Here is a 23,822-nt window from a genome sequence, read left to right as displayed (position 1 = left end):
ATATATTCCTGATGTTGAGGCGCACCCCCTTTTGCATAATCAATTTAAGCCTTCTTTAACATGTTTAAAATGTAAACATCGTTTTGAGAAAAGTCTTATACAAATAAAATTATTATTATATTAATCACAGTAAAGAACGAACTCCTCTGGATTAAAGTAAAGGACTAACTTAGAGAAGGTTGACACATAACAACCACAACAATACCAACAAATGACAATAACAACAATAATGACACTGAAAATAGAGAATGAATACAGAAACATATGTGAGCTGGGAGTGTATATTTGAGCTGACGTACCGCTGAGATCGAGGAAGAGGACGGGGGTATGTGTCTCCATGCCTGGCAGAGGAACCCTGGAAACAAACACACAGCATACTGATCAACAGGACAGGAGGGCTGGAGCGAAGTTCCTCATTTCTCAGTGCCTTGCTGAGCTGTGCAGGGAATGAAACCCATTCCCACTGGAGCCATTCATACTATGCCCTAATGATATTGTGTAGTGCTTTGGGTCAAATTGTCTACCACAAGGAAGATAGATGATTCTTCTTTAAATTTTTTAGCCTCCATCACATGGTGGCAGAATAAGGGGCGGTACAGATGCCTGGTAAACATGAGGTTTGTCACTGGCATCCTTTACTCAAGAGCGCTAAGGCAGATTGCTCCTGGCATTACTATGCAACCAAAACCAACTGGTTTTCAGAGGGATAATCTCCATTAGGATTTTTTACAAAGTCTGTTTGGATTACCATCAGCACAAAACCCTTGCAACGTCTTTCCTTTTTGATCTGCATATGCAGCACAAAATAATCTCACTGTCTGTGGGTGCATCCCATTGTAGAAGCCCAAAAAGTAGGAAGGTCTGTGTGGATGTGATTGGTTATTTACTGTCACATGAGAAGTGGTGCGCTTTATCTCAAAGCACCAAAAAGGTGCCCCGGACACACACACAAACACACACACTTCCATACATGTGATCCCCGTTTTAAGTTGGGTGGGGGTTTACCACACGGGGCAATTCAAGGAGTGCCATGAAGTTTAGACAATCACAGGAAAGTATTTGAAAATCAAATCAAACATGCACACACACACACACATTCCACCATATGCCGTACCATTCGGCGGGTGCTCCAGGGATGCCGCTGCCAGCAGACGGCACCATGACAGCGTTCCTCTCCTCCGTCAGAGTCAAGCGCCACTCCAGCAGCTGGGCTTCCCTCTCCATGTCATCCTCTGTCTTCTCTGTGGAAGAGAGGCCAGAGAGAACAGTCTCAAAAAATAGTAAGGTTTTTGAATGTATAAGCGTGTGGTTGTGAATGTGCATCTATGTGTCTGTGTGGGTTTTGTGTGTGTATGTGTGTGTGAGTGAGTGTGTTACCTGCTTTGCTGACCAGGCTCTGCAGGTGTTGGTCCAGGTATTCCTGTCTCTTGGTGAGAGCATCCAACCACTGACGCCGCAGACGCTCCAGATCTCTCTCCTACACAACAAACCAGTCAGTTAATCATCTTGGTTTCAATTCAGCTGTAATAAATAGATTTGATCCTACTAGGAGTGTTACATCACAGTCTCTCAATTGAATGATCTGATGGTTCAAAATCCTGCTGCACTACTGGTGTTAATATGTTGCTTCTGACTGGTGGATCTGACTACAGGCTAGTGTTACATTGCATTACTATTCTATTCCAGTCTACCTGATAGCTGTCCATCTCATCTCCTTCCTGGTTGGCTGTGGTGGGTCTGATCTCCACACAGCCAACCGACACCGCCAGCACCACCTCCGCTATCAGAGGCATGGTGCCCGAGTCCTGAACCGAGTGCACCTCCACCTGGATTCGCCTCGACTGACCCTGGAGAGGGGGGTACAGAAGTTGGCTTTTGGATGAAAGGTTGCTAGTTCAAATACCAGCATGACTGTGGCTGTACTGGGCAGCTCCCAGTCACCAACAGTAGAAAACTGTGGTTGTACTGGAATGTGTTGAACTGGATGAACGTGAAGCAGAGTGGGGATCATCCCTACCTGTCGTAGCTGGAAGACTCCCCCGGTCCTGACGTCTCTCGCGGGGATTACCTCCACCGGGATGAAGTCTCCATTCTCGTTAATCTCCAGGATTTGGACCCACACCTCCAGACGACGTGTTACCTCACTCCACCTGCAGGGGGTGACAACATTAGTCTGATCCTGACTGATCAGCATGGCTGCGGTCTTAGTTCTCCACATGCAGCAGGAGACATAGGAGGAATATTAGTTTGTGCTCCTCTATTGCTCCCTGTAGGGAAACTGTCTTTTTTCTCACCCCTTTTTTCTCAATGCTTGCTGACATGTGGATTTGAACCCACGTCATCCCGTTGAAGGACGGTCTTCACACATGGCAACACACACAACAATGCAAAGGAGCCCAAATTATAGTGAACGTTGGCATTGCCTTCCAAAGATTAAAAGCACCCCAAGATGAGAAAAGACTATGAAGAGCAATGCAGAGATGGCTCTTTTTCTTTAGGGCTGGTATGTTTTGTTATTGTTTATTAGGCCCAGTCTACATTGAGTGTCTTTATCATTATGTTGGCCCAGTGCCTACATTAAGTGCAAAACACCAAAGCAACGACCGCTTATCACTAAAGGTCAAAATCAAGATAAACAAGAATCTTGTGGATTATCACTTTAAATACCCTGCTCAGGGTCACTGGCCCCAGACTAGTGGCTTTGCTTCCCTCTAGTGGATAAGCAGATGATAACCTTAGACAGGGCTCAAGGAAGCCAGTTGATGGGTGTGTACTATGCAAGCAGAGAGCCTGTGTATGTCGCCAACTTGCGTTAGCATATGTGTGTCTTGCATTATGTGCCAGCCTCAGCATCCAGTGTCATGCTCATCTGGCTACTGTACGCTTTCTTTTGATATTGATGTTGATATATGTGATGTGCGTTTGTCATTATGTCATTGGTGTTAATTGCACCAAGAACTGGAGCTATCATGCACTGTTTACTGAATCAGCTGTTTGCGGCACCTGCCTGCTGGATGCCAAATGTTTGTCACTGGAAGGTTTTTGGGAGAAGTGGTTTCAATGCATGTGTGTATTCTCTTTAAAAAAAACACTTAACTTTAGATTTTTGCAGATTGTTCCTGCCCAAGCATTGTACACAGAAAAACAATGGCTCTTTGATTCAGGTAGTGGTTCTATATAGAATCATAATGTCTCAAAGAACCCTCTCACTTGTTACAATAAAGAATGGTAACTCAGAATAAAGAACCCAATGTGGTCCTTTAATACTGATGATTTGGAGCATTATGTATGTTGTTAAATGGTTCTTTACAGCACCATAAAGGTTCTATGTACAGCCATTTCAGCATGGTGCTATAGATAACCTTTCTAACAGGGTTCTTCATAGATAAAGGGTTCTGCTGTGGTACAAGCAAAAAAGCCTAAAGAACAGTTTTTCTGGTACTGTATAAAACCCTTTTCTTTTACTGTAGAGTGGCTGTGTGTGTGTGTGTGTGTGTGTGTGTGTGTACCTGTCTCGTAGTGTGCGTGTCTTGGCCTGGATGATGCTGAGGTCCCACAGAGCGGGGTTCCTGCCTGGGTCAGCTTGTCTGTGTCCATACACCTCTATGGCCACTGCCCCTTCCGTCAGATACTCAATGAAATCCTCTGTTACTGACACTGCCAGCTCCTAGAGGACCCGAGAGAGACCAGTCTCAGACACTCTTCAACTGACCTTATTTCATCTTGCTACAGACTGAAGGTTAACTGCTATCTACTATTTTATAGGATATCTGCAGGTTTTGGAAAGCCAAATTTAGGTACTGTGCGACATTTTCAAATAAATAAATGTCAATTTTGCTACTCTCTAACACCAATCAATATAACACAGCAGTGATTCAACCTATATCCAGTTTATGAAAGCTTTTCCGTTTGCTGTTCTAAACACCTGGTGTCAGGTAGGTCTTTCCTGGGAAAAATCCTCTGGCACACAGGAAGAGATGGATTTTATGTACAGTTTGTTTGGAATAAACAGAAGAAGAACTGGGCAGTTAGCATGAGCAGTGATAGCCACCATGGCTGAACAGACAAAGAACAGAGCGCCACCTACAGAAACTCAAACTGCATCAACAGAAAATCCAAGGAAAAAGACGTCACAGTACTGGACACACTGTTTGATAGACAGGTGATCTCTGGGAAGTGCAGCGCAGAGACACCACAGCAATGAGCACTTGGTACCAAAGATATATAAATAAATAAAAAAAACTCAGTAATTTCAGGGATGACCACAAACTGATCATTAATTAGGCCTAGATGCTATTGTGGGACTATACAGAATCTGGTCTTCACCTTGCAGCTGTCGAACACCACCATGCAGTGTGGGTCCTTTGTGTTGGGCGACGAGGCCGATGGGTCCACCTCAGGAGCCACAATGATGGGCTCCGGCTGGTCCCAGAACGAGTACTGACAGAAGACGAAGTTGGACAGGTACTGAGGAAGACCCGTGGCCTGCAGGATCTTAATCTGCACAGGACACACATGTCAAAGACTACAGGTCACCAATATGACAATATACGTACATGGGTAAAGGGAATGAGGTGATGAGGTCATGAGCTGTTTCAACACACGTCTGCACAACCACACATTATGTATGGCCTTCTGTAGACCTATGCAAATACAGTGCATTATTTATTTATATTGCATTTTCCTTTGCTGTATCCTATTGCCATTTGCTGCTGCCAATGACCCAATTTGCGTGTGCATGTGTATCCACAGACAAAATCAGTCTGTTTGTCCGTCTTACCATGCAGACCAGTTTGCGGTCCTCGACCTCAGTATCTTGGTTGTTGTCGGTTTCCTCTCCTCCGGCCATGCTGTCCTCCAAGCCGCCCCCAACCCTCACCACCTCCACATGGAGACGCCCTGCCACCTAATCACAGGGAGGAGGGGAGACAAAACAAACAGCCTTAATCCCAATCAGCAAGGGAAACGTCAGTCTGTGGCTAAAAGTTTGTGTAGCCTCCAGGTAAACAACCGCCATTTGGAGTCCTATTCTAACCACCCAGTTGTCTGGTGAAATAGTGAAAGTGAAAAATTATTTTTACCTTCTCTTCTTGGCTCTTATGTCTTTCCCTAGCACTCCTCTATCATACATTATCATTATAGGGACACAAGGATATTGTCTGGGTGCTATGACCTTTGACCCTTGACCTGTTTTACTATTGGTTGCTTGAAATGATGGTGATCAAGTTTATTTTACTGTTGACCTCAATGGAAGTGTCACATAAACTACTAAAATGTAAATGTAAAATCTTACTGGAAGTGGCTGGTGAATTTTATAAACTGCTAGAGGACAATACATATATAGAATTCACAAAACATCCAGACCAGCTACTGAAATCTCTGATCCCTTATTGATTTACATGTTAAATCCAATTCAGTCACAAAGGAGAAATGGAAATGAAGGAGAGGAGACACTAAAAAAGGAGAACCTCAAAAAAGTTTATTGGGTTATGGATTGATTAAAACGGGGAGAAACTCAGTATTAGGAAGGTGTTAATGTTTTCTATGTTGAGTGTATGTGGTAGTGTGTGTGTTGTATGGTGGGTGTAAAGTCTCCCTACCTCTCCTTTCTGGTTGATGATGGGAATAGCGTACTGCAGCTTGACGTCGTAGAAGAGACAGGAGAGGAAAACGTTGGCAACGCCGATCAGACTGTGGTTCTCCTGCTCATCAAAGAACGGGTCGGCTCGACGGAAATATGAACGCATCACCTGGACGAGGAAGGGAGGAGGAAGGGAGGAGAGCATAAGAAAGGTCAGTGGCTGACAGAGAGAGAGATTTTGGTGATTTGTTTCTCCAATTCTGAAAATGTTCAAGAAATCGAACTGTACTGTACTCATGGGGTTGTCATGGCTATGCCAGGTCACACACATTACAGACAGGATTTTCATGGTTAGTGGCAGGCTTGTCATGGTTACTGGTGGGGTTGTCATAGTTACTGGTGGGTTGTCATGGTTACTGGTGGGGTTGTGATGGTAACTAGTGGGACTGTCACGGTGGCGGGATTGTTGAGGTAACTGACATGGTCGTTGGGGTAACACACAGGGTTGCCATGGCAGAGTTGTCAAGGTAACTCACGGGGTTGTCATTGTGATGAAGGTGGTAGTCCTGCCACTCCTGGTAGAGCTCTCTCATGTCCACCAGACGGTTCTCCATCTTCTCCAAACTCCAGATCTGCTTCCCCCGACACCGACGACGAACCTGAACCGCTGGTTCGCTGAGCACCGCATCCCTCTACACACACACACATACACACAAACACACACACACACACACACAGAGGTGGTTGAGTATGTTTAGAGAATGGGGCTGTAGTGAAAAAACAGGACAGGACACATCACTGTGTGTGTGTGTGAGACCTTGCGGTTAGCGTTGAGGTTGTCTGCTGGGATCTGCAGGGTGACTCGGTACTCGGTGTGTCGCTCCAGCTCGTCAGCGATGAAACTCGCCTCTTGCACCAGGAGGTTCGCCCTCACTACCTGCTCCCTCAGCCTCCGCAGACTCCTCACCAACACCGCCTCCCTGCAGGAGGAGGAGGAGGCGGAGGAGCACAGAGGGGGGAAGAGGAAGAGAGGAGGGGAGAGAGAGAGAGTGGAGAAGAGAGGGGAAGGAGAGGGGGAAGGGAAAGGAGATGAGGGGTTACAAGAGGAAAAGGAGGGGAGGGGAGGAAGAGAGGAGAGGAGAAGGATCAGAGGTGGGAGTGGAGTAGGAGAGGAAGAAGTGGAGAAGCAGGTGTAGGAGGATGAGAATAGGAGGTGGAGGGGGGTGGGGGGATTAGTCTCAATTAGTCCTGCTGCTATTTTGCACTCCCTCTTGAAGTTGTAATCCATACCTTTTCATACTGTCATTCATACATTTGTACTTCACACGTCCTAGTCTTGAAAGTGTTGGATATGTATAATCATATAATCCCCCATATACTATATTCTTGTTTATATTCTATCTTTGCTGTATCCTAGGTGTTTGCTGTATACCGTTTGCTGCTGCCAAGACCCAAATTCCCCACAGGGATCATTAAAGTTTCATTTCATCTTTTATAAGCTTTTTATAGGCCAGAATGTGAACCCAAGATAACACACACACACACACACACACACACACACTCACCTGTCCTCGCTCCACTGCCTCAGTCTGCTCTGAGCGCTGGTCGAGTGGCTCATCCCTCCTGTGCTGAGTCTCTCCAGGCTACGGTAGTGAGGCTGCTGTCCCGGACCCGGCTGCCCAGGCGGCGGTGCTCCGCTCTGGGCCGACTGACGTTCTGGGTTCAGCCTCCGCCGGAGCTGCTGGAGCTCCTGCTCGTACATCTGCCTTTGACGCTCCAGAGCGGAGCGCTTCTCCTCCTCATGCTGCCTCTCCAGGGACTGGAGGACGGCCTGCATGGGGTCTGATAGACAGGAGGCAGAGGAGACGACTCAGAAAACACACACAGGTAGAAAGACTGACTGATGTTGTCTATGGAGGAATCTGAGAAGCAGAGAGGGAGGTTTAAGAAGGTAAAATTCTCAACTCATGGAGCAGCATGGAAGCAAACTGAAGTTAAAATATGGAAAAACTGTAAAACAAAGGAAAATAAAAAAAGGAAAAACTGTTACCTCTATGTTTCCAAAACAGTTATTTTCCTTACTATTTAATTCACCTAACTCCTCCTTACCATTGTTGCCCAGGGCCTTCATCATGACCTCTGTCTGGGCAAACTCGTAGGAGAAACTGACTTCGCTGGACACTTCGCTGGCCGAGTCACCGTCTGCATCCAGCTGCTCGCTGCTGCCGCTGCTCTTCATCACCCCACCCTCACCATCCTCATCCTCAGCCGTCCGACACCGCCGCTTGGGCAGGTTGATCCTGGAGGGAGGATGTCCAGTTAATTCACTCTGGTATTAATTGGCTGATTTGGTATTAGCATTGATGTCAGTGATTGAGTTAGGTTAGGTGAAACTTTAATGTTTCCCGTGGGGGAACTGGGTCAATGAAGCAACTGAAAATAGGATGATTGAACATAAATAAAAATAGGATATAACTAATAATATAGCAACAAGGTGTATTAAACATAACATATTAATTAAAAATATATAAATGCAAAAATATGAGCATTTTGGAGGGTACGCAAAATTACAACAAGCTGAAGCAAAGAAAATTAATTATAATAACTATGTATGTATGATATGAAAAGGTATGAAAAATATGAGAATATTTGAGGTGTGAAAACAAAACAGAACTACATAGAAATACAACGGGGAACTGTATAAAATTACCTGAAGAAGTGGTTGTTTCCCCAGAGGATTCGGTCGCCATGGTGAAGCTGCAATGCGCTGGTTACCGGAGAACCATTAACACACGTCCTGTAAGACCAGTAAAGACAGTGTTGACATTAACATCTGCTGTTCAAAACCCCTTACTGGACCAGGAGTGCGTACATTACGGCGTTCCTTACCGAGAGTTGCGGTGGGGGGTGAGGATGACGGCAGCGTCCAGCGCGATGTCGATGACACAGTGCTCTGCCTGGATACCCATCCCACACAGCTGGATGTCCTGAGAGTCTGCTGAGCCTACCTTAGTGTGTTCCTGAAACACAACATCCAACACATTAAAACAGTTAATACGAGCCAACATCTGACACGGTGCATTAAAGCCGTCTTATCCCACTCATTTAACCTTATGAAAAACTTATGGGAAGTTCTTTAAGTATATCAAACAATGAAAGTCCGGACACTGTAGCTCCCTTTTGTTGCTTTATTTGCACCGCAAAGTCAGTGACGTTTCGAGCACACTGCTCTTCTAAAAATAAGTACTTTAAGTACACAGCAATACTGTAGAAGTTTTAAACACAATGTGACAGTTGGGATAAAACGTTATACTAACACAGTACTCACACAGCAGTATTTTGTACATTACTTCACTGTTGGGTTGCAAGACAAATCATTGGTACATGCTGAATGTATGAGTGCATGTTTGTGTGACAGAGTGCACGTACGCATGCAAGGCTCTAAAGTGGCCATTTTATTAGCAAATGTTACCAAAATTGACATTGTGCACTTTTGGACCCACAATGTTTGTCGACAAAACACTTGGATGATGCCGCATGAGCTATTTGGAGAAATGTGATGGACATTTTCTGCTATTTTTGGAGCTGTAAAAAGATGGCCCTGTTAACTTCAATAGTTATAATAGCCTTGTGGCGGTGGTTGTTGGTGGGGTGTGTGTGTGTGTGTACCTTCAGGTAGTAGACCAGCAGTTCGTTAAGGGCGGGGTCGGCGTTCAGGTTGACGAGGAAGCTCTTATCGTCTCCGACTCTGATCCCCGAAGACTGGAGAGAAATACCCAGACTCTCCAACTGCCTCTGACGTTCCTACACACACACACACACACACACACACACACACACACACACTCATTCAGTATATTCATACAAAGCTGAATATAAATACTGATAACAGCAGGCATATGTTGCTGTGCAAAAGTAATCACCCCCTGCATATCTGCACATTCTTCCCAATTTGGTCAAATGTTTTTGTGGTTTTAAAAAAAAAAGCTTCCCTCATTTGTTTGGTGTGTAAAATAGTCCAACATCTAATCTCTGTGAAAAAGTATTGGACTACCTTGCACAGATAACTAATGACAAGCATTTTTCCTCTCAGTCTTGATAAACTACTGAAACGAATTTCAATGTGAAAAATGTGCACAAATGGACAGAATCGAACAGGAGGCGACAGCGTAGATCATTATCTTTGGTTAAATAATTACACAAATGCTTTCAGATGGATTGTGTGTGTGTGGTTAGTGTGTTTGCTGTGTGTGTGTGTTACCTGTGCAATCTCCTCAGTTTTGCGGAGTTTCTCCTCCCAGCTGACAGTCATCTCCAGAATCAACTTCTCCGACTCTTCTAGGCGCTCCTTCAGCTCCGGAGCCTTCAGAGACTGGAGAAGAGGAGAGGAGAGGAGGGGAGGAAGAGAGGAGGAGAGGAGGGATGAATTTCCCTCCCAGATTTCTGTCTGTCTAGGGAATTAAACAGGATTTGTAGCATTTGTTTTAACCCACTGGAACTACCAGGTGGGTGGGTTTACCACATCTGAACCATACAGTGACTGCAGGGAAGTTTAGAAAACCGCAGGAAACAATTTAAAGTCCATTCAGTTCCTGGATCTAGTTCTCCACTATCTGACCTGACCTGATGTGGGAACTCCAACCATCTGCCACTGCAGGTGTGGTGTCCCCCCCTTTATTTCTCCAGGGAGGGTTGACAGCTTGACTGGTTCTCCCTGCTTCACATTCATATAGTATCACATGGTCACACTGGGAGCTGCACAGTACAGTCTTCTACTGTTAGATATGTGTCTTGTTAGAGGGCACCTAGACTGTGTTTGTTGAAGGAGCATTACTCATTGACTTCATTCACACAAATATTCCCAGCCTCTCGCTCTCTCTCTCTTTTTCTCAGTGTGTCTATGCCTGTCTCTCTTTTTCTCACGCTTGCCTGGACCGGTTCTTGTAGTTTCTCTCTTTCTATTTCAGTGCGTGTCTCTCAACTCTGCCTGGACACATTGTTCTCCTAGTTTCTTCTCTCACTCACCTCGGCCTGGGTCAGTTGTTCTCGTAGTTTCTCTACTTCCTCTCGGAGCTCTCTGATGATGCGAGCGTTGGGGTCTTCATTAACGACAGCGTGGTTAACGATGCTCTTGGCTCGGTCGGCGTAGCGCAGCGTCGACAGTGTCTCCTCGTAGTTGTCTGCTGCCGGGCTCACCGTGGCAACCATCGCTGTGCGACTGTTGCCGCCTAGGCTGTCCTGGAGACGGGCAAGCGAGCAATCGAGAGAGAGAAAAGACAGCGAGAGAGAGAGGGAAAACAGAGAAAGAAGAGAGAGAGAGACAGAGACAGTCTTTATATGGGGGAAAACATCAAACTGCATGGTGAAGACTCATCAGCAAACACACACACATACTATGGCTGCATGATATGGCCCAAAAAATTGTTATGCAAAAAACCCCCCAAAAAAAGATTAACCTCTGAATATAAGGAACATTTCTAGCACGATAAGTATATCATATTTTCTAGCACAATAAGTACGTCATATTTTCTGGCACAATAAGTATAAAATATTTTCAGGCCGAATGAGTAGCCCTGTGATGCGTGTAAGGCTGAAACAATTCCTCAAGTTACTCATCATACTCCAAAAAATATTCCAAAAAATCCTCCTGAGACTAGGGATGGGTCATAGAATAATACATATTTGAATATCTGTTCATGGGGGTTTTAATGTTGACTTTTGTAATTTGTCTGTTAATGTGTTTTAAAATATTGAGATACATCATTAAAATAATTTTACCAGAGTGAAACAAGTATGTAGTTAAGTAGTTAAGTATGTAGTTTAAATGGAACGTAACATGGCTTCACCACAACAATGCTGAGTCATCTCAAAAAACATCCAGCTATTTCTACAAGCCAGGAAGATGGACCTAACCAAACTAGTATGACAACATTTATGCAAGCAGACAGCAGAAAGTGATGGAAGTGATGGTTTTTCTCCATAATCTGGCACACACCAAATATTCGAATATTCATTTAGACCACGCACGGAATAGTCAACCATGAGAAAATGGGCTTGTGCATGTCCTAGTGGCGCGTGTAGGTGTGTGTGTGGTGAGTGTACCTTCAGCAGCCATGTCAAAACAGAGTCTCTGTAGGGAACAAACTTGTTCTTGTTCTTGGCGGATCCCTGTTCGGCCAGTGCTGAGATCACCAGACCTAACGTGGTCAGAGACCTGACACACACACACACAGAGACACACACACACACACACACACACACACACACACACACACACACACACACACCATACCACAGGGTCAATTGCTTTTCATTTCATTGAATTCAAAATGTGAATTTAAACTTGAGAGTGTGTGTGTCTCTTTCGGTCTGTGTGCCTCTTTGTGGATGTGTACCTACATTAGTCTATATCGGTCTGTGTCTTTATGTTTGTGTGTGTATGTCTGTATATGTGAGTGTATCTGTGTGAGTGTGTGCATGTGTCTGTGTGTGTGTGTGTGTGTGCGCGCGCATGCGTTTTACTTGTTGATGTTGCTTCCCTCCTTCAGCCGTTCTCCTGCTGCTCCGGTCTTTGCTGCTCGTTCACTTCCAGCCAAGTCCACCAGACTCAACCGACTCACCTTCTCCCCACTCGTCTAGAGAGAGAGGGAGAGAGAGAGAGAGAGAGAGAGGGAGAGAGAGAGAGAGAGAGAGAGAGGGGGGGGGAGAGAGTGTCAGTGTTTCTTTCCACGGATTTAGCTGCGGTGCCCACCACAACTTTCCGACTTTCCTTGGAGCTGGCAACACTGTCATGTAGTTTCAGTAGGTTGGTTGGGCAGGAAACTAAAACAGAAGCCGGATAGTCACCTGTAACCTCACAACCTGCTATCGGTTGGTGCTTTGTTTTTCCATCCTCCAGAAGGACTCAGAGCGGTAGGGAACCACTCTCATAGTGTTAACCACTAAAGGTCAGAGGTCACAGCACCCTGACAACAGATGGAACAAATATTCCTGTGACTCTAGAATGATCATAGATAATAAAGAAGTCCTAGGAAAGGAAAGAGCTGAGGAAAAAATGTAGGAAAGATTTTTGTTTTGTTCAAGACTGGAGCAGCTTCTACAAACTGAGTCAGTGTTTTGATTTATCCCTTCTTTTTCCAGTGTGGTAGAGTGGACAACAATATACGGTACGGTACAGTAGAGGGGTGTTATACAGAGTACCGGGACTGAGTAGGGAAACCATCCTTCAGCTGGCGGACAGGGGTTCAAGCTGCCTGCTGAAAAGTCCTTTGAGCAAGACCTATCATCAGCTTGCATGAAATTCACATTCACAAATGTAAATCCTTGTAAAAACTGTGTATTTACACACAAATTAAGTTCACGTTTGTCTGACATTGGAGAAAATCATGCTCCACATGACTGTAGATAATCATATGCTCTGTGTTGCTGACTATGCCATTTTGGTGCTGCATGCAAGAGCGGGCAGGCAAGTTGTGTATCAGCAAATTATGACCTACGGCAACAAGGTTTTGTAGTTCTTGTTGTTTTTGTAAGGACACTGTGGCCTTTGACCCTTGACCTCCTTACAATTGGTTGCTTGTGATGTTGGTGATGTAGGAATTGAAGCTTATTCTACTGTTGACCTCAATGGAAGTCTGGATAAGAGTGTCACAGAAATGACTAAAATAGACATTTAAATCTATTCGCAAGAGTACAGGACAGTAGACACACGCACAACTCACGCTCTCGCACACATTTAAAATCTCAAATGCTGCAGAGGAGGAGCATTCAGTGATAGACAGGAGGCAGAAAAGGAGGAGAGGAGAAATGCTGCAGGGGAGGAGCTTTCAGTGATGGAGAGGAGAGGAGGGTGTATGTATTAGAAAAGAGAAAGAAAGTGTGTGTGTGTGGAAAAAGCAGGGAGATCACAGAGTGTTGTGAAAACAAAGGCTGCCCTGTCCAGAGAGAGAGAGAGACACTGAGAGACAGAGAGTGAGAGAGTGAGTGAGTGAGTGAGTGAGAGAGAGAGAGAGAGAGAGAGAGAGAGCGAGAGCGAGAGAGAGAGAGAGAGAGAGAGCAATAAAGCTACTGGCCAACTCATCACCAGCTACTGACTCTCTGCAACAATAAAAGCAGATACATCTGTAATTGGCTTGAGGAAAATCAATATAAACAGCAAACGTAGCTGCTATAAATCTTGGGGAAGATATTATAATCCAATAGCTTGTCTCAGTAAAATACTTCAAAGGAAAATACTCAGAGTACTGAATCAGACACCACAACTTGGCAACTGAAAAGTGTGTCAGAAGAATTCATGGCGTCTCTGTTCACACTGCGAAGAACGGAACGATACTGAAGATGAGACTGGTAATATCGCCCTATGAGAGATGTGGAGGTTATATTATTTGAGTGAGTGAAACGACATTGACTTTAAAAACTCCACTTGTTAACACTAAAGTGCTGCGGTAGCACAGTGTTGTAACCAAGAGAATCGCTGAACAAAATATTTAATTTGCGGGTTGGCAACTTGGCCACTACAGTTAGTAAATCACAAGCTACTTCCTGGTATTTGGATGTAATGTGGGCCAACGTAGAGCGTGACTTTTACCATACTGCCTGTTTTATGAGCGCACACTGGATTTTCCTTATGCAGGGGTCTTAAGGCTCTGCACCGCCTAAACAGTGCATACTGTAATTCCCCTGTAATTCCCCTGTATACTGTAAAAAACATTACACACGAATGAACAAACAAACAAAAAAACGCACACACGAATGAAGGCACACACAGAGCCCGGCCCTTATAGAGGTGCTCCCTACGAGCACCTAATAAATCATAAAATAAGGTCAGAAATGACTTCTAACCACTTCTGCTCCCAGTGCAGTGAGGCATGTGGAGCATCAGTCTAACTGACAGAGAGGGAAAGCTAGCTTTTGCTTAGCTCTCCTTTCCATACACAAAAAGCTACAATTTAATCTAATTCCAATATTATTTTATGATATATAGATCATCATTTCCATGACCAATATTTGCCAGCCCTTATGTTTAAATGCTGTGTTGATTTTGTATTAAATACCTGATTGTCCTGTTACCTGGGACCAGGCTGGGAAACAACTAACAACTATCAGACAAATGCTACTACATTTAGGTTGTGTCTGGTAAGTTAACCTCTACAGGTAACCAACCGTCATTTGCAGTCTCATTCTATTCTTAACATCTAGCTGGCTGGTGAAATAGTGAAAGTGGGATTTAGCAGCCACTGTGGCTGGTGGACAATAATGCCTGTTTCCTTCTCAGTGAGGACTTCTGTAATCAGAGATATGATAACTGGGTTATTTTTCCTCCATAAGTAACCAGATCAGCAGCAGACAGGCTGGACAGGCAGCATGTCGGCCTCCTTGGCAGCAGCCTTATTTAACCAGACCCTCAGCCTCTGTTCCACTATTCACAACACTGGCTGGGCCACTAGGGGGCATAAATTAGCTCAGAGGGCCATGACCTCCAGTCAGCATTTCTCTGGAGGTTTCACACAAGCAGCACAAGCAGCACAGCTAGAGGGAACATGAAATTAACCTAACAGAATTTAACTCCCCACAGCTTTGTAATACTGAAATGGATCTATAACATAACCTCAAACTGCTCCAATGGAGCTTCCAGACATGATGAAGCAGTGTCTCTGGACAGAGCTTGTTGGCACCTTAAGAACTCAAGTTGGAAATGTACTCAAAATTATCTGTTGATTTTCACTCTGTTCTGTTTTTTGAATATGAATGAGAAGTAGAATGAGAAGAAGAAGACAACAATGGCACGGGAAACAACCGCAGCTTTCAGTTACAGTAAGATACAGTAACACTGAAATGCAGAAATAAAGAATGCTGACTCATACAGATAAAGGATGGATCAGCTGACTGACTGATTGGCTGACTGATACACTGACTGACTGACTCACTGGCTCGCTGACTGACTGACTGACCAACCGACTGATTGGCTGGTTGGCTGACGAACCCACTGACTGATTGACCAACTGAATGACTGACTGTGAGTGCCTGGTGAAAACAGAGCAGGCTGTATCAGCTGACTGGCTGACTGTCATGTCAGTTAATTATTAACAGGGTTTGCTGGTGGCAAGTCCGTCTGGAAACGAGGGCAAGGAGCAGGAGAGGCAAAGTGGGTCAGCGAGGACGCAGAATGACTAGTTTAGGTCTTTTCTTAAGACTGGAGCGGCTGGTCAGACATCTGACGTCAACTCCTTGGGCACACAGTGTGCAGACTTCCAGGTACAACAGAAGACATGAGAAATAAATCTTGTCATTGGATCCTGTTTCCCTGAGGAAGATTCAGCCTGGGTACAACAGCAGGACAGCATGTACCATTTTAACCTCCTGATACACACATCATGATACACATTCCTATACAGATTCAATAAGGGAAGGAAACTACCTTTTTGCCCACCGGCCACAGTGGCAGAGCACTTTAGTTATCTTACCAGTCAAAGAATTCACACACATTTGTTGTCTGGTTGAGAAGAAAACCTTAACATTTAGCAACTTCCTACACTGACTAGTGATGCTACCAGTCTCACTTTATGCATGTTACCATCACAAAATGATTAACGCCTGCCATTTTAGTCTGTCGACAGTGGAGACACGCAAATATCTAAAATTTTGGCACAGATATTATCACGACAATTTAACAGAAATTCAATATCCACATTTAAAATAGGTTAATAGGTCATTTAAAATACATTTTTACCTGTGTCTAACAAATTAGTCTACTCTCTCTGGATTGTGGCAGGGATTCTGGTGGTATACTGGTTTCCATTTTCTCTGCTTGGCCCTGCCTCTCACTATGATGCATCTATACTAACAGACTGATAGGAGAGAGAGAATCCTCTTTTATGCTCTAATGTTTGATGAGATGAAGGTAAATTCAAAGAGAAATTTGGTGGTGCTGTAGCGGTAGGTAGGGACTGAGATGTAGGGGAGAGAATCTGGGACAACAGAAGGAGAGGGAGGGAAGGTGTTTAATGTCTGCACACATCATGGTGTAGTAGGGGTGAAGGGGTGACGCACAGAAAGAGGCTTCTGCAGAAGAGTCAACGAAGAAGGTTTCATCAAAGCTAAAACCTAACCCCTAACCCTGACAAGACCAGCAAAACCTTCTGCACTAAAAGACGGTAAAACTTAAGATGATAAACCCTATAAATAAATAGACTTGTTATGCAAAGAGAGCAGCTTTAAGCAGCACAGGCAGCCATTGTAGAGGTCCTACTTTTACGTTTGTTGATCTACTACTGCACTTTTTCCTCACAAGGAAAATCTAAAGTTTTGCACTTTTTGAACTTTTGTGAGAACAAGTATGCCATTGGGGTTATCTAATGGGCTCCTCCCATCAGATGATTGATGGTTAAATTAAACCCACCACACATCCAGAAGAACCAACAGAAAGTTCAGGTGTCCCAGAACCCCCTTTATGCCTGCTATCCTACGCTACCCTGACACTGCATATATATTGAGGCTTACACTTAGCCTACAACATCTCACATAGGAATTCCCAATGTTGTCATCCATTTGATTAAGAGTTTTCTTCTGCCTCCTTGTCATGAACACAAATCATGTGTGTGTTGAAATCAGTGTGAGTTCCCAAGTGTCTTACCCCAGACTGCAGGTCTTTGAGTGTGTGTGTGAGGATGATGTTGAAGACGGCGTGCGACCGACTGCTCTCCTCGTTCATGTTGGTGGCAGCGACAGTCCGAGACTTATTCCCCTCCGACATCAGAGACTCAATGTCCTGTCAGCACAATAATAATAACAGTATGATATTAAATATATAATAAGCTTGGTTTATGTAGCACTTTGCAAAACAGAGGTATAAAGTGCTTTACAGACAAAGAATAATGAATATGGCAGTAATGAATTGATAACAGGGAAACAGAAGAATAAATCTGGTGGATAGGACCAGCATAGAGCAGGTAAAAACGAGTTTAATCCTTCCAGCACATTTTTCAGAATAAAATATCCCATGTTTCTTAACAAATTGCCTCCTTTCACCTCCACCATGCCTCCCCTTCCTTCCTACTGCTGATACGGAGAGCCTCCACGCTTATATCACCTCCAGACTCCACTCCTCCTCTATGGACCCACCACCAAACTCCTCATCAAACTGCTGCATCGTCAAAACTCTGATGCCGGAATTTTCACCAAAGTTTCATCCCATCTCATCACTTTAAAACTGGTGGTGAGGTGGGGAACACTGGAATACTCTCCCTAGGGAGCTCAGGGATGATCCCAATATGTCCACGTTTAAACGCTCCCTGAAGATTCACCTTTTTAAGATTGCTTTCAAAGATTAATGTGTGATTTATTTGTATAGGAATTATCATTAGATTTATTCTGTGCATGTTTGTACATTTGTTTGCCCCCCTTCAATTCATGTAGTGCATCTGAACCTCTTGGAAAGCAATATACAAATAAAAAATGTCATAAATTATTATTATTTCTTGCATTCTTATAGCTAGCCTTACTGCAGTGTGATTTGGTGTGACCACGAAGCAGACTGGTGCCAACATGTGAGCGGCACCTTTCCAAATCCTCAAAGATCAAAGCACTTTCTATAGTGAGAGGGAATGCTCGTATTAGGAGATTTCATCATTCATATAATAAGATCTAAGATTATTTAGATGATGAGACTGAGACAGATATGCTGGGCAAACAGCACAGTACAGGTGTGAATATTTAGGTCCAGACTCAAGACAGTACAGATTACAACCTAAATTAATTATTAATTTATTAACTTCCACCTTAACAGCCATCCTTTCCCTTTATCTCCTTCAATGCAGTCTGTCATTGGGCCAGGTGATGGGCTGGCCCCATTTCTTTTGTGATTTACTTGTTCCATCTATTGTTCTTATCATCCTTCAATGTTTTATCTCTTGTTATCTGTATCTGAAGGGCTTCCTTCCAAAACAACTACATATCCATTTCAGAAGAGTTGTGGTAGCTGATCATCAGCTATGAAAACACAGATAATTGTATCCTAAAAACAGAACTATTTTGTAAGTAAAGGCCTTGAAATTACTATGACCTTAACAAAATGATTGCAGGCATGAAAGTAAAGCATATTATGAGTTCTTACGGGTTAAAGTAGGCATCATTATTTTTCGAATGGTGAACTGTTTACTTCTTTGTTTTCTGTAAAGCGTTATATGACCAAATTGTTTGGTAACAGGGTATCTGGAGCCAAACTAAGATTTTTTAAGACCTTTTTAATGTTACTTGGAATTGGACACCAATTTAAAAAGTACAATAAAGAGACAAAGCTGGGAAAAACATCCAATTTCTGATTAAATATAGCCAATGAAAGTTCTGAAACTATAAATTGACAGAATAAGAAAAAGGACACCACAAAATTAATTGTGGAGGGACATGATGCCCAGGTGTGTTTTTAAAGCAGATATGATGAAAAACAAACCAACTAATTCCAAGAAACCTGCTCTTGCATGGTGAAAAACGTAAGACTTCAAATAACTGCATATAAGACATTTTAATATTTTTACCTTGTAGCTGGCCACAGCTAGCCGAGACAGACCGTCGACATAAGGACCCAAAACTTTATGTTCCCTCACCCTCAGAGCCTGTCTGCTCCTGGACAGAAAACAGGTTTAAAACACAAAAAAGATGTCAGTGTGACTGTCAGTAAAACTTTATTTATCAACAAAAGTGATGCACATCATCAAAACCAAGAGGAGAAAAACATTTATGCATGTATGTATGCATGTATGTATGCATGTATGTATGTATGTATGTATGTATGTATGTATGTATGTATGTATGTATGTCTATATGTAGCTATATGTATAGTCAACTGTCTATATGTAGAGTGATATGCATAGTCAACCATCTTTACCAGCCAATAAGAAGGAACATAACATTAGGCTTCAGTCAGCTCCACCAATCAGAAGTAATGTATTGACAGGAGAGCCAATCTTGGCTCAGCTGGTTTCGTCCAAGATGGCGATGCAGCAGTGAATTATGGTCTATTGTTTGAACCATTTGACTTTTTAATTGAGGAAATGTAATGTAAAACTCCAAGTAAGCTCAAATCTACTTATTACACTGAAATAAAAAAAAAATAAAATCAAGATGATTTACTCAATAACTCGTGTTTTTACTGCCATTAGATTTGCATTTGTGTGTGTTGGGTCTGGCCACTACTGCAACATTCCCCAACTCCAGAGAGATTTTTTTTTAACACTTGGCTTTCTGACCCTGATTAAAACTCCTTACAGGCCTCAGAGCTTCATCATTCTGCGCTCCGCAGCGCAGCCCATATGGCTGTCAGATGGTCTGCTGCTCTATGGCCTGTTTTACTGAGGTTAAAGGTCATGTAGTGAGTGAAGGTCAGAGGTTGTGCTGTCTGGGGCTGCAGACAGAGGCCTTGGGCTCCTGATTTACTGCTGACCCGCTGAACATGAGCCGCTCTCCAACAGTGACTGCAGGGCAGGAGGCTAACCTTTTCTTCCACTGACCACAGCAGCTGGTGGTACCCAGAATCCACCAGCCACTCACCAGCCAACTTGAAGTTTAGAACAGAGTAAGACTCCAAATGATGGTCGGTTACCTGTAAAATAGACTAACATACCAGACACAGACAATGTTTCGGTTCGCTAACCAGGTTGGAATGATCATGCAAAAGGTTGTTTACCTGTCCAACTGGCAGAACAGAGAACATTTACCAGCATTTGGTTTGTGGATGATGTTGATTTCCCAGCCTGAGCCAATGTATGGGAAAAGAGCATCCAATCCAAGTATTGTTTTTAACGAGCTGCACTGACTACACAGGGAATGGAACCACTAATCCTGATAGTGTCAGTGCCTTGCTCTACACACTGAGCAACACACGACCTGGTCAGTCCGTATCTACCTTAACTTGTCATTAAACTGTTGCTGTCTTATGTTTCCAGGGCATGGACCTCTGACTTTTTTTAATGCCAGTTAGAATGAAATTTAAGACCAATTTCACAATTGAAATACATGTGTTAATGAAAACAGCTGTCCTATCGGTCTGCGTAACTGGCCAGATTTTGCACCAGGAAACACCATTCTTAAGACTTCTAAAACTGAATTTAAGACTTAAAATGCGATATTTAACACCACTGAAGGCCTTTTTAAGACACTACAGGCACCCTATTCTTAGGGATCAGTCAGTACAAACCATCTAACCTGACCAACCCAAACTATTTTAACAATCCAACCGTCCTTCTGGAGCTCTCTCTGGCCTGTTGGCCTTGGCTGAGTGAGTCACACCACATCCCAGTAATCACATACAGCTACAGCTGAAACCGCTGGACAAGTCCACTTTTCACTGGATGCTGGATGAACTACTGCTGCACTTTTGCTCCAGCCTCAGGAGGAAAATCAAGTGTTGCTCTCAAGAAATCATCTGATAGCTAGTTTAGTTGATAGACACTTTTGTGTTGAGAAGTAATTTGGTTCTACTGTATAACATTCAAGAAAGAATTGTCTGCAGTACTAACGTCGGCTAGATACTGGATAAATACATGAAGACACAAGTATAGATGCTGTCCAGTCCCACAGCACCCGGCTAGGTGTGCAGCATCAACTGTTGCTGTAGTTGAAGTGACTACAGTCCTGGAATAATCAGGATAACCACAACATTTATCAATGTATTGCCAAGAAGAAGAGATGTTTGTCTGTGCCTGGTAGGTCAGTCCTCTCCACAGGTAACCAGTCGTCATTTGGAGTCCTAATCTATTCTAAACATGTAGTTGGCTGATAAAATAGTGAAAGTGGTGAGTTTTGGGATGTAACAGAAACACTGTGGCCTGTACACCAAAAAAAAAAAAAAATTCCTTCCCTTTGTGCATTGAAAGATCAGGCTGTGGTCGTACCCTTTGGGGTCGAGTAGGTCTCGGACCTTCTCGTTGTAGATCTCCATGTAGGAAACCTCCACTGTGAAGCTCTCCTCCTCCCGCTGCTCCAGCACCGTTCGCTCAAACAGAGCACTGCACAGCCTAGGAATCAGACCTGGCTGGTCCACTGAACCCATCATGGTGTACGACTTTCCCGAACCTGTCAAGAATACACACACACACACAACAAGAGACAAGAAAAGCATGTCCTTAAGTAGACAGTTTTGGTAAACATATAATCGAATGGAGAGAATGACACTTAATTTAACCGTCATTCAACCAGGCAGTTACATTTAGATGAAGAATATATTTTGTAGAGAGACCTGGCTGTTGAAGACAAACAGCATCTAACACAGTACATAAACAAGTGGTGAGCCAAAAGCCAATGGAAGAGCATAATTAACCAGATTAACAGGGTTCTCCATATAATTCCATGACTATTTGATGATGTATAGCTCAACACTTCCATGACCAATATTTGCCAGCGTCTATGTTCAAATGTTCTATTGTTTTCTTATGGCATGCAGTTATGTTATAGACCCTGTTATGTGCTACAGCTATGTTATAGACACTTTTATGTTATATAGTTATGTTATAGATCCTGTTATATTATATAGTTATGTTATAGATCCTGTTATATTATATAGTTATGTTATACACCCTCTGGACTGTCAGAACACAGTGTACAGAGGTGTTTAATGGTAGACTACCAGTTTGTCCATAGGCGAAGATACAGGCGTTGTAGCCCAGGAAGGCGTTGTGGAGAAGACTTTCCCCAAGGCACTGGAACACCACCTCCTGACCTGAGAAACACACGCAGAAACACACACACCATTTCCGATAATTGTGAATATTTTATTGTTCTCTAACTGAACTGTTTGTACCCTTTGTTGCTCTGTAAGGCACTTTGGTGGTGAAACCTGTTTTGTAAAAACCTCTTTAGAATTGGATTTATTTTGATAAACTGACCTGCAAATTTATCCTTTTCCGACTCGTCCATGGACCAGAAACAGTAATCATAGGCAAAGACCTGAGGGACGCATGGATAGACAGCAAAAACAGCAGCAATATGAGAGACAGACAGACAAACAGTCAGGACAGACTGACAGAAAGCCTGGGGCTGGTTGTTACACTGTCATGTTAACATTAAATGAAGGGTTTCACTCCAAATGGCATATATCAATTTTGGAAAAAAATATGTGACCTGATGTTCACTGCACAATATATACAAACACAACAACTAACTACTTTTACTTTCATGCCAGCTATCATTTAATTAGGTGACGTATTTTTTAAATGGTGCATATCTCATTTTGGAAGAGAACTCAAACACTGCTGCTAGATAAGCTGTGAAAGACATTTGGCGTCTTGCCAGTCAATTCACTCTCAATTCAAAATGGAAATTTGAAATAAGTTGCCTACTATCAGTCAACAGAGTGTATGCAAAAGTATTAGCATGAAGCACTGGAGGCAACAATCTGTCGGGGACACATGGATGGTTTTGTTGTCTATATTCTCATTACAAGAAGAAGACGAGGAAGACTTGTAGTTCTTTGAGGCTTCCTTAGTTACCTGTAGCTACAGCACACCTTAGAAATGTTAGGGTGGTGATGCGCTAAGCCATTCCTTAGCCAATGTGCTGTATGTCAGCAACCAGCAATAGGCAAAAAAGCGAGCCACAAGGTCAAAAATGTGTTCAAGTGTTTCCTCTTATGGGATTAACGACATTAAGGCAACTCCTTAGGCAAAGTTGCCCAAACCATTACTGTGTATCATTGCCTGTTCAGTTGCCGTCACAGTTCACAGGCTGAGTCAAAGAAAATACAGTGGTGTCTTTGTTGAACATGGAGATGATTCACAACCATGGAATTAGCTCAGTGTGGAAAAAAGGGAGCGTGTCTGTGTGTGTGTGTGTGTGTGTTACCTTGGACTGATTCCTGATGATGTTGAGAGAGAGGTCACAGTCCACAGGAGCATGTGGAGGAGAGGGAGATAGAGAGATGGCATTTAGAGCATGGTATAGAGAATATGTGGGACACTCAGATCTGGTTGTTGCTTTAGGTTTCATCTGTTATGCAGACTGGAGAATGACTGCTCTGTAGATGAAATCCCCCCAACATACACCCCACACACAGAGGAGGAGGGTGGGGCCTCAGGCTTTACGTGTCTTCACCAATCACATTAACTCACACTAGACTGGATATCAACCATGTTTTTGTGTGGCTTGTTTACATGTTGTGTGTCCTCTCACACATCAAAAAGATTTGCAGGGAGGCAGTGGTGTGTGTGTGTGTGTGTGTGTGTGTGTATGTGTGTATGTGTGTATGTGGTGG

The 23,822-nt window shown here is 43.5% G+C and overlaps 1 protein-coding gene across 1 annotated transcript in view; it reads right to left on the bottom strand.

The window, feature by feature from the left end:
• The window catches only part of kif13ba (kinesin family member 13Ba), a 52,215-nt gene that overhangs the window by 7,044 nt on the left and 21,349 nt on the right, over positions 1-23,822 (bottom strand). The window contains exons 3-28 of the mRNA XM_078291251.1: positions 23,414-23,426; positions 22,459-22,519; positions 22,200-22,292; positions 21,469-21,649; positions 19,114-19,201; positions 17,214-17,348; positions 12,104-12,216; positions 11,684-11,795; positions 10,607-10,819; positions 9,843-9,953; positions 9,251-9,385; positions 8,471-8,601; positions 8,292-8,378; positions 7,691-7,881; positions 7,147-7,423; positions 6,399-6,561; positions 6,118-6,273; positions 5,601-5,750; positions 4,781-4,906; positions 4,327-4,500; positions 3,510-3,667; positions 2,018-2,150; positions 1,692-1,847; positions 1,378-1,477; positions 1,115-1,241; positions 300-355 (exon numbers count right to left, since the gene is read on the bottom strand). Of these exons, the coding sequence (XP_078147377.1) occupies positions 300-355; positions 1,115-1,241; positions 1,378-1,477; positions 1,692-1,847; positions 2,018-2,150; positions 3,510-3,667; positions 4,327-4,500; positions 4,781-4,906; positions 5,601-5,750; positions 6,118-6,273; positions 6,399-6,561; positions 7,147-7,423; positions 7,691-7,881; positions 8,292-8,378; positions 8,471-8,601; positions 9,251-9,385; positions 9,843-9,953; positions 10,607-10,819; positions 11,684-11,795; positions 12,104-12,216; positions 17,214-17,348; positions 19,114-19,201; positions 21,469-21,649; positions 22,200-22,292; positions 22,459-22,519; positions 23,414-23,426 (3,440 nt within the window). The remainder of the gene's footprint in view (positions 1-299; positions 356-1,114; positions 1,242-1,377; positions 1,478-1,691; positions 1,848-2,017; positions 2,151-3,509; positions 3,668-4,326; positions 4,501-4,780; positions 4,907-5,600; positions 5,751-6,117; positions 6,274-6,398; positions 6,562-7,146; positions 7,424-7,690; positions 7,882-8,291; positions 8,379-8,470; positions 8,602-9,250; positions 9,386-9,842; positions 9,954-10,606; positions 10,820-11,683; positions 11,796-12,103; positions 12,217-17,213; positions 17,349-19,113; positions 19,202-21,468; positions 21,650-22,199; positions 22,293-22,458; positions 22,520-23,413; positions 23,427-23,822) is intronic.

The sequence above is a fragment of the Centroberyx gerrardi genome, chromosome 1 (genome assembly GCF_048128805.1).
Source record: "Centroberyx gerrardi isolate f3 chromosome 1, fCenGer3.hap1.cur.20231027, whole genome shotgun sequence".
Taxonomy (NCBI): domain Eukaryota; kingdom Metazoa; phylum Chordata; class Actinopteri; order Beryciformes; family Berycidae; genus Centroberyx; species Centroberyx gerrardi.
This window is presented reverse-complemented; position numbering and strand designations above follow the sequence as displayed.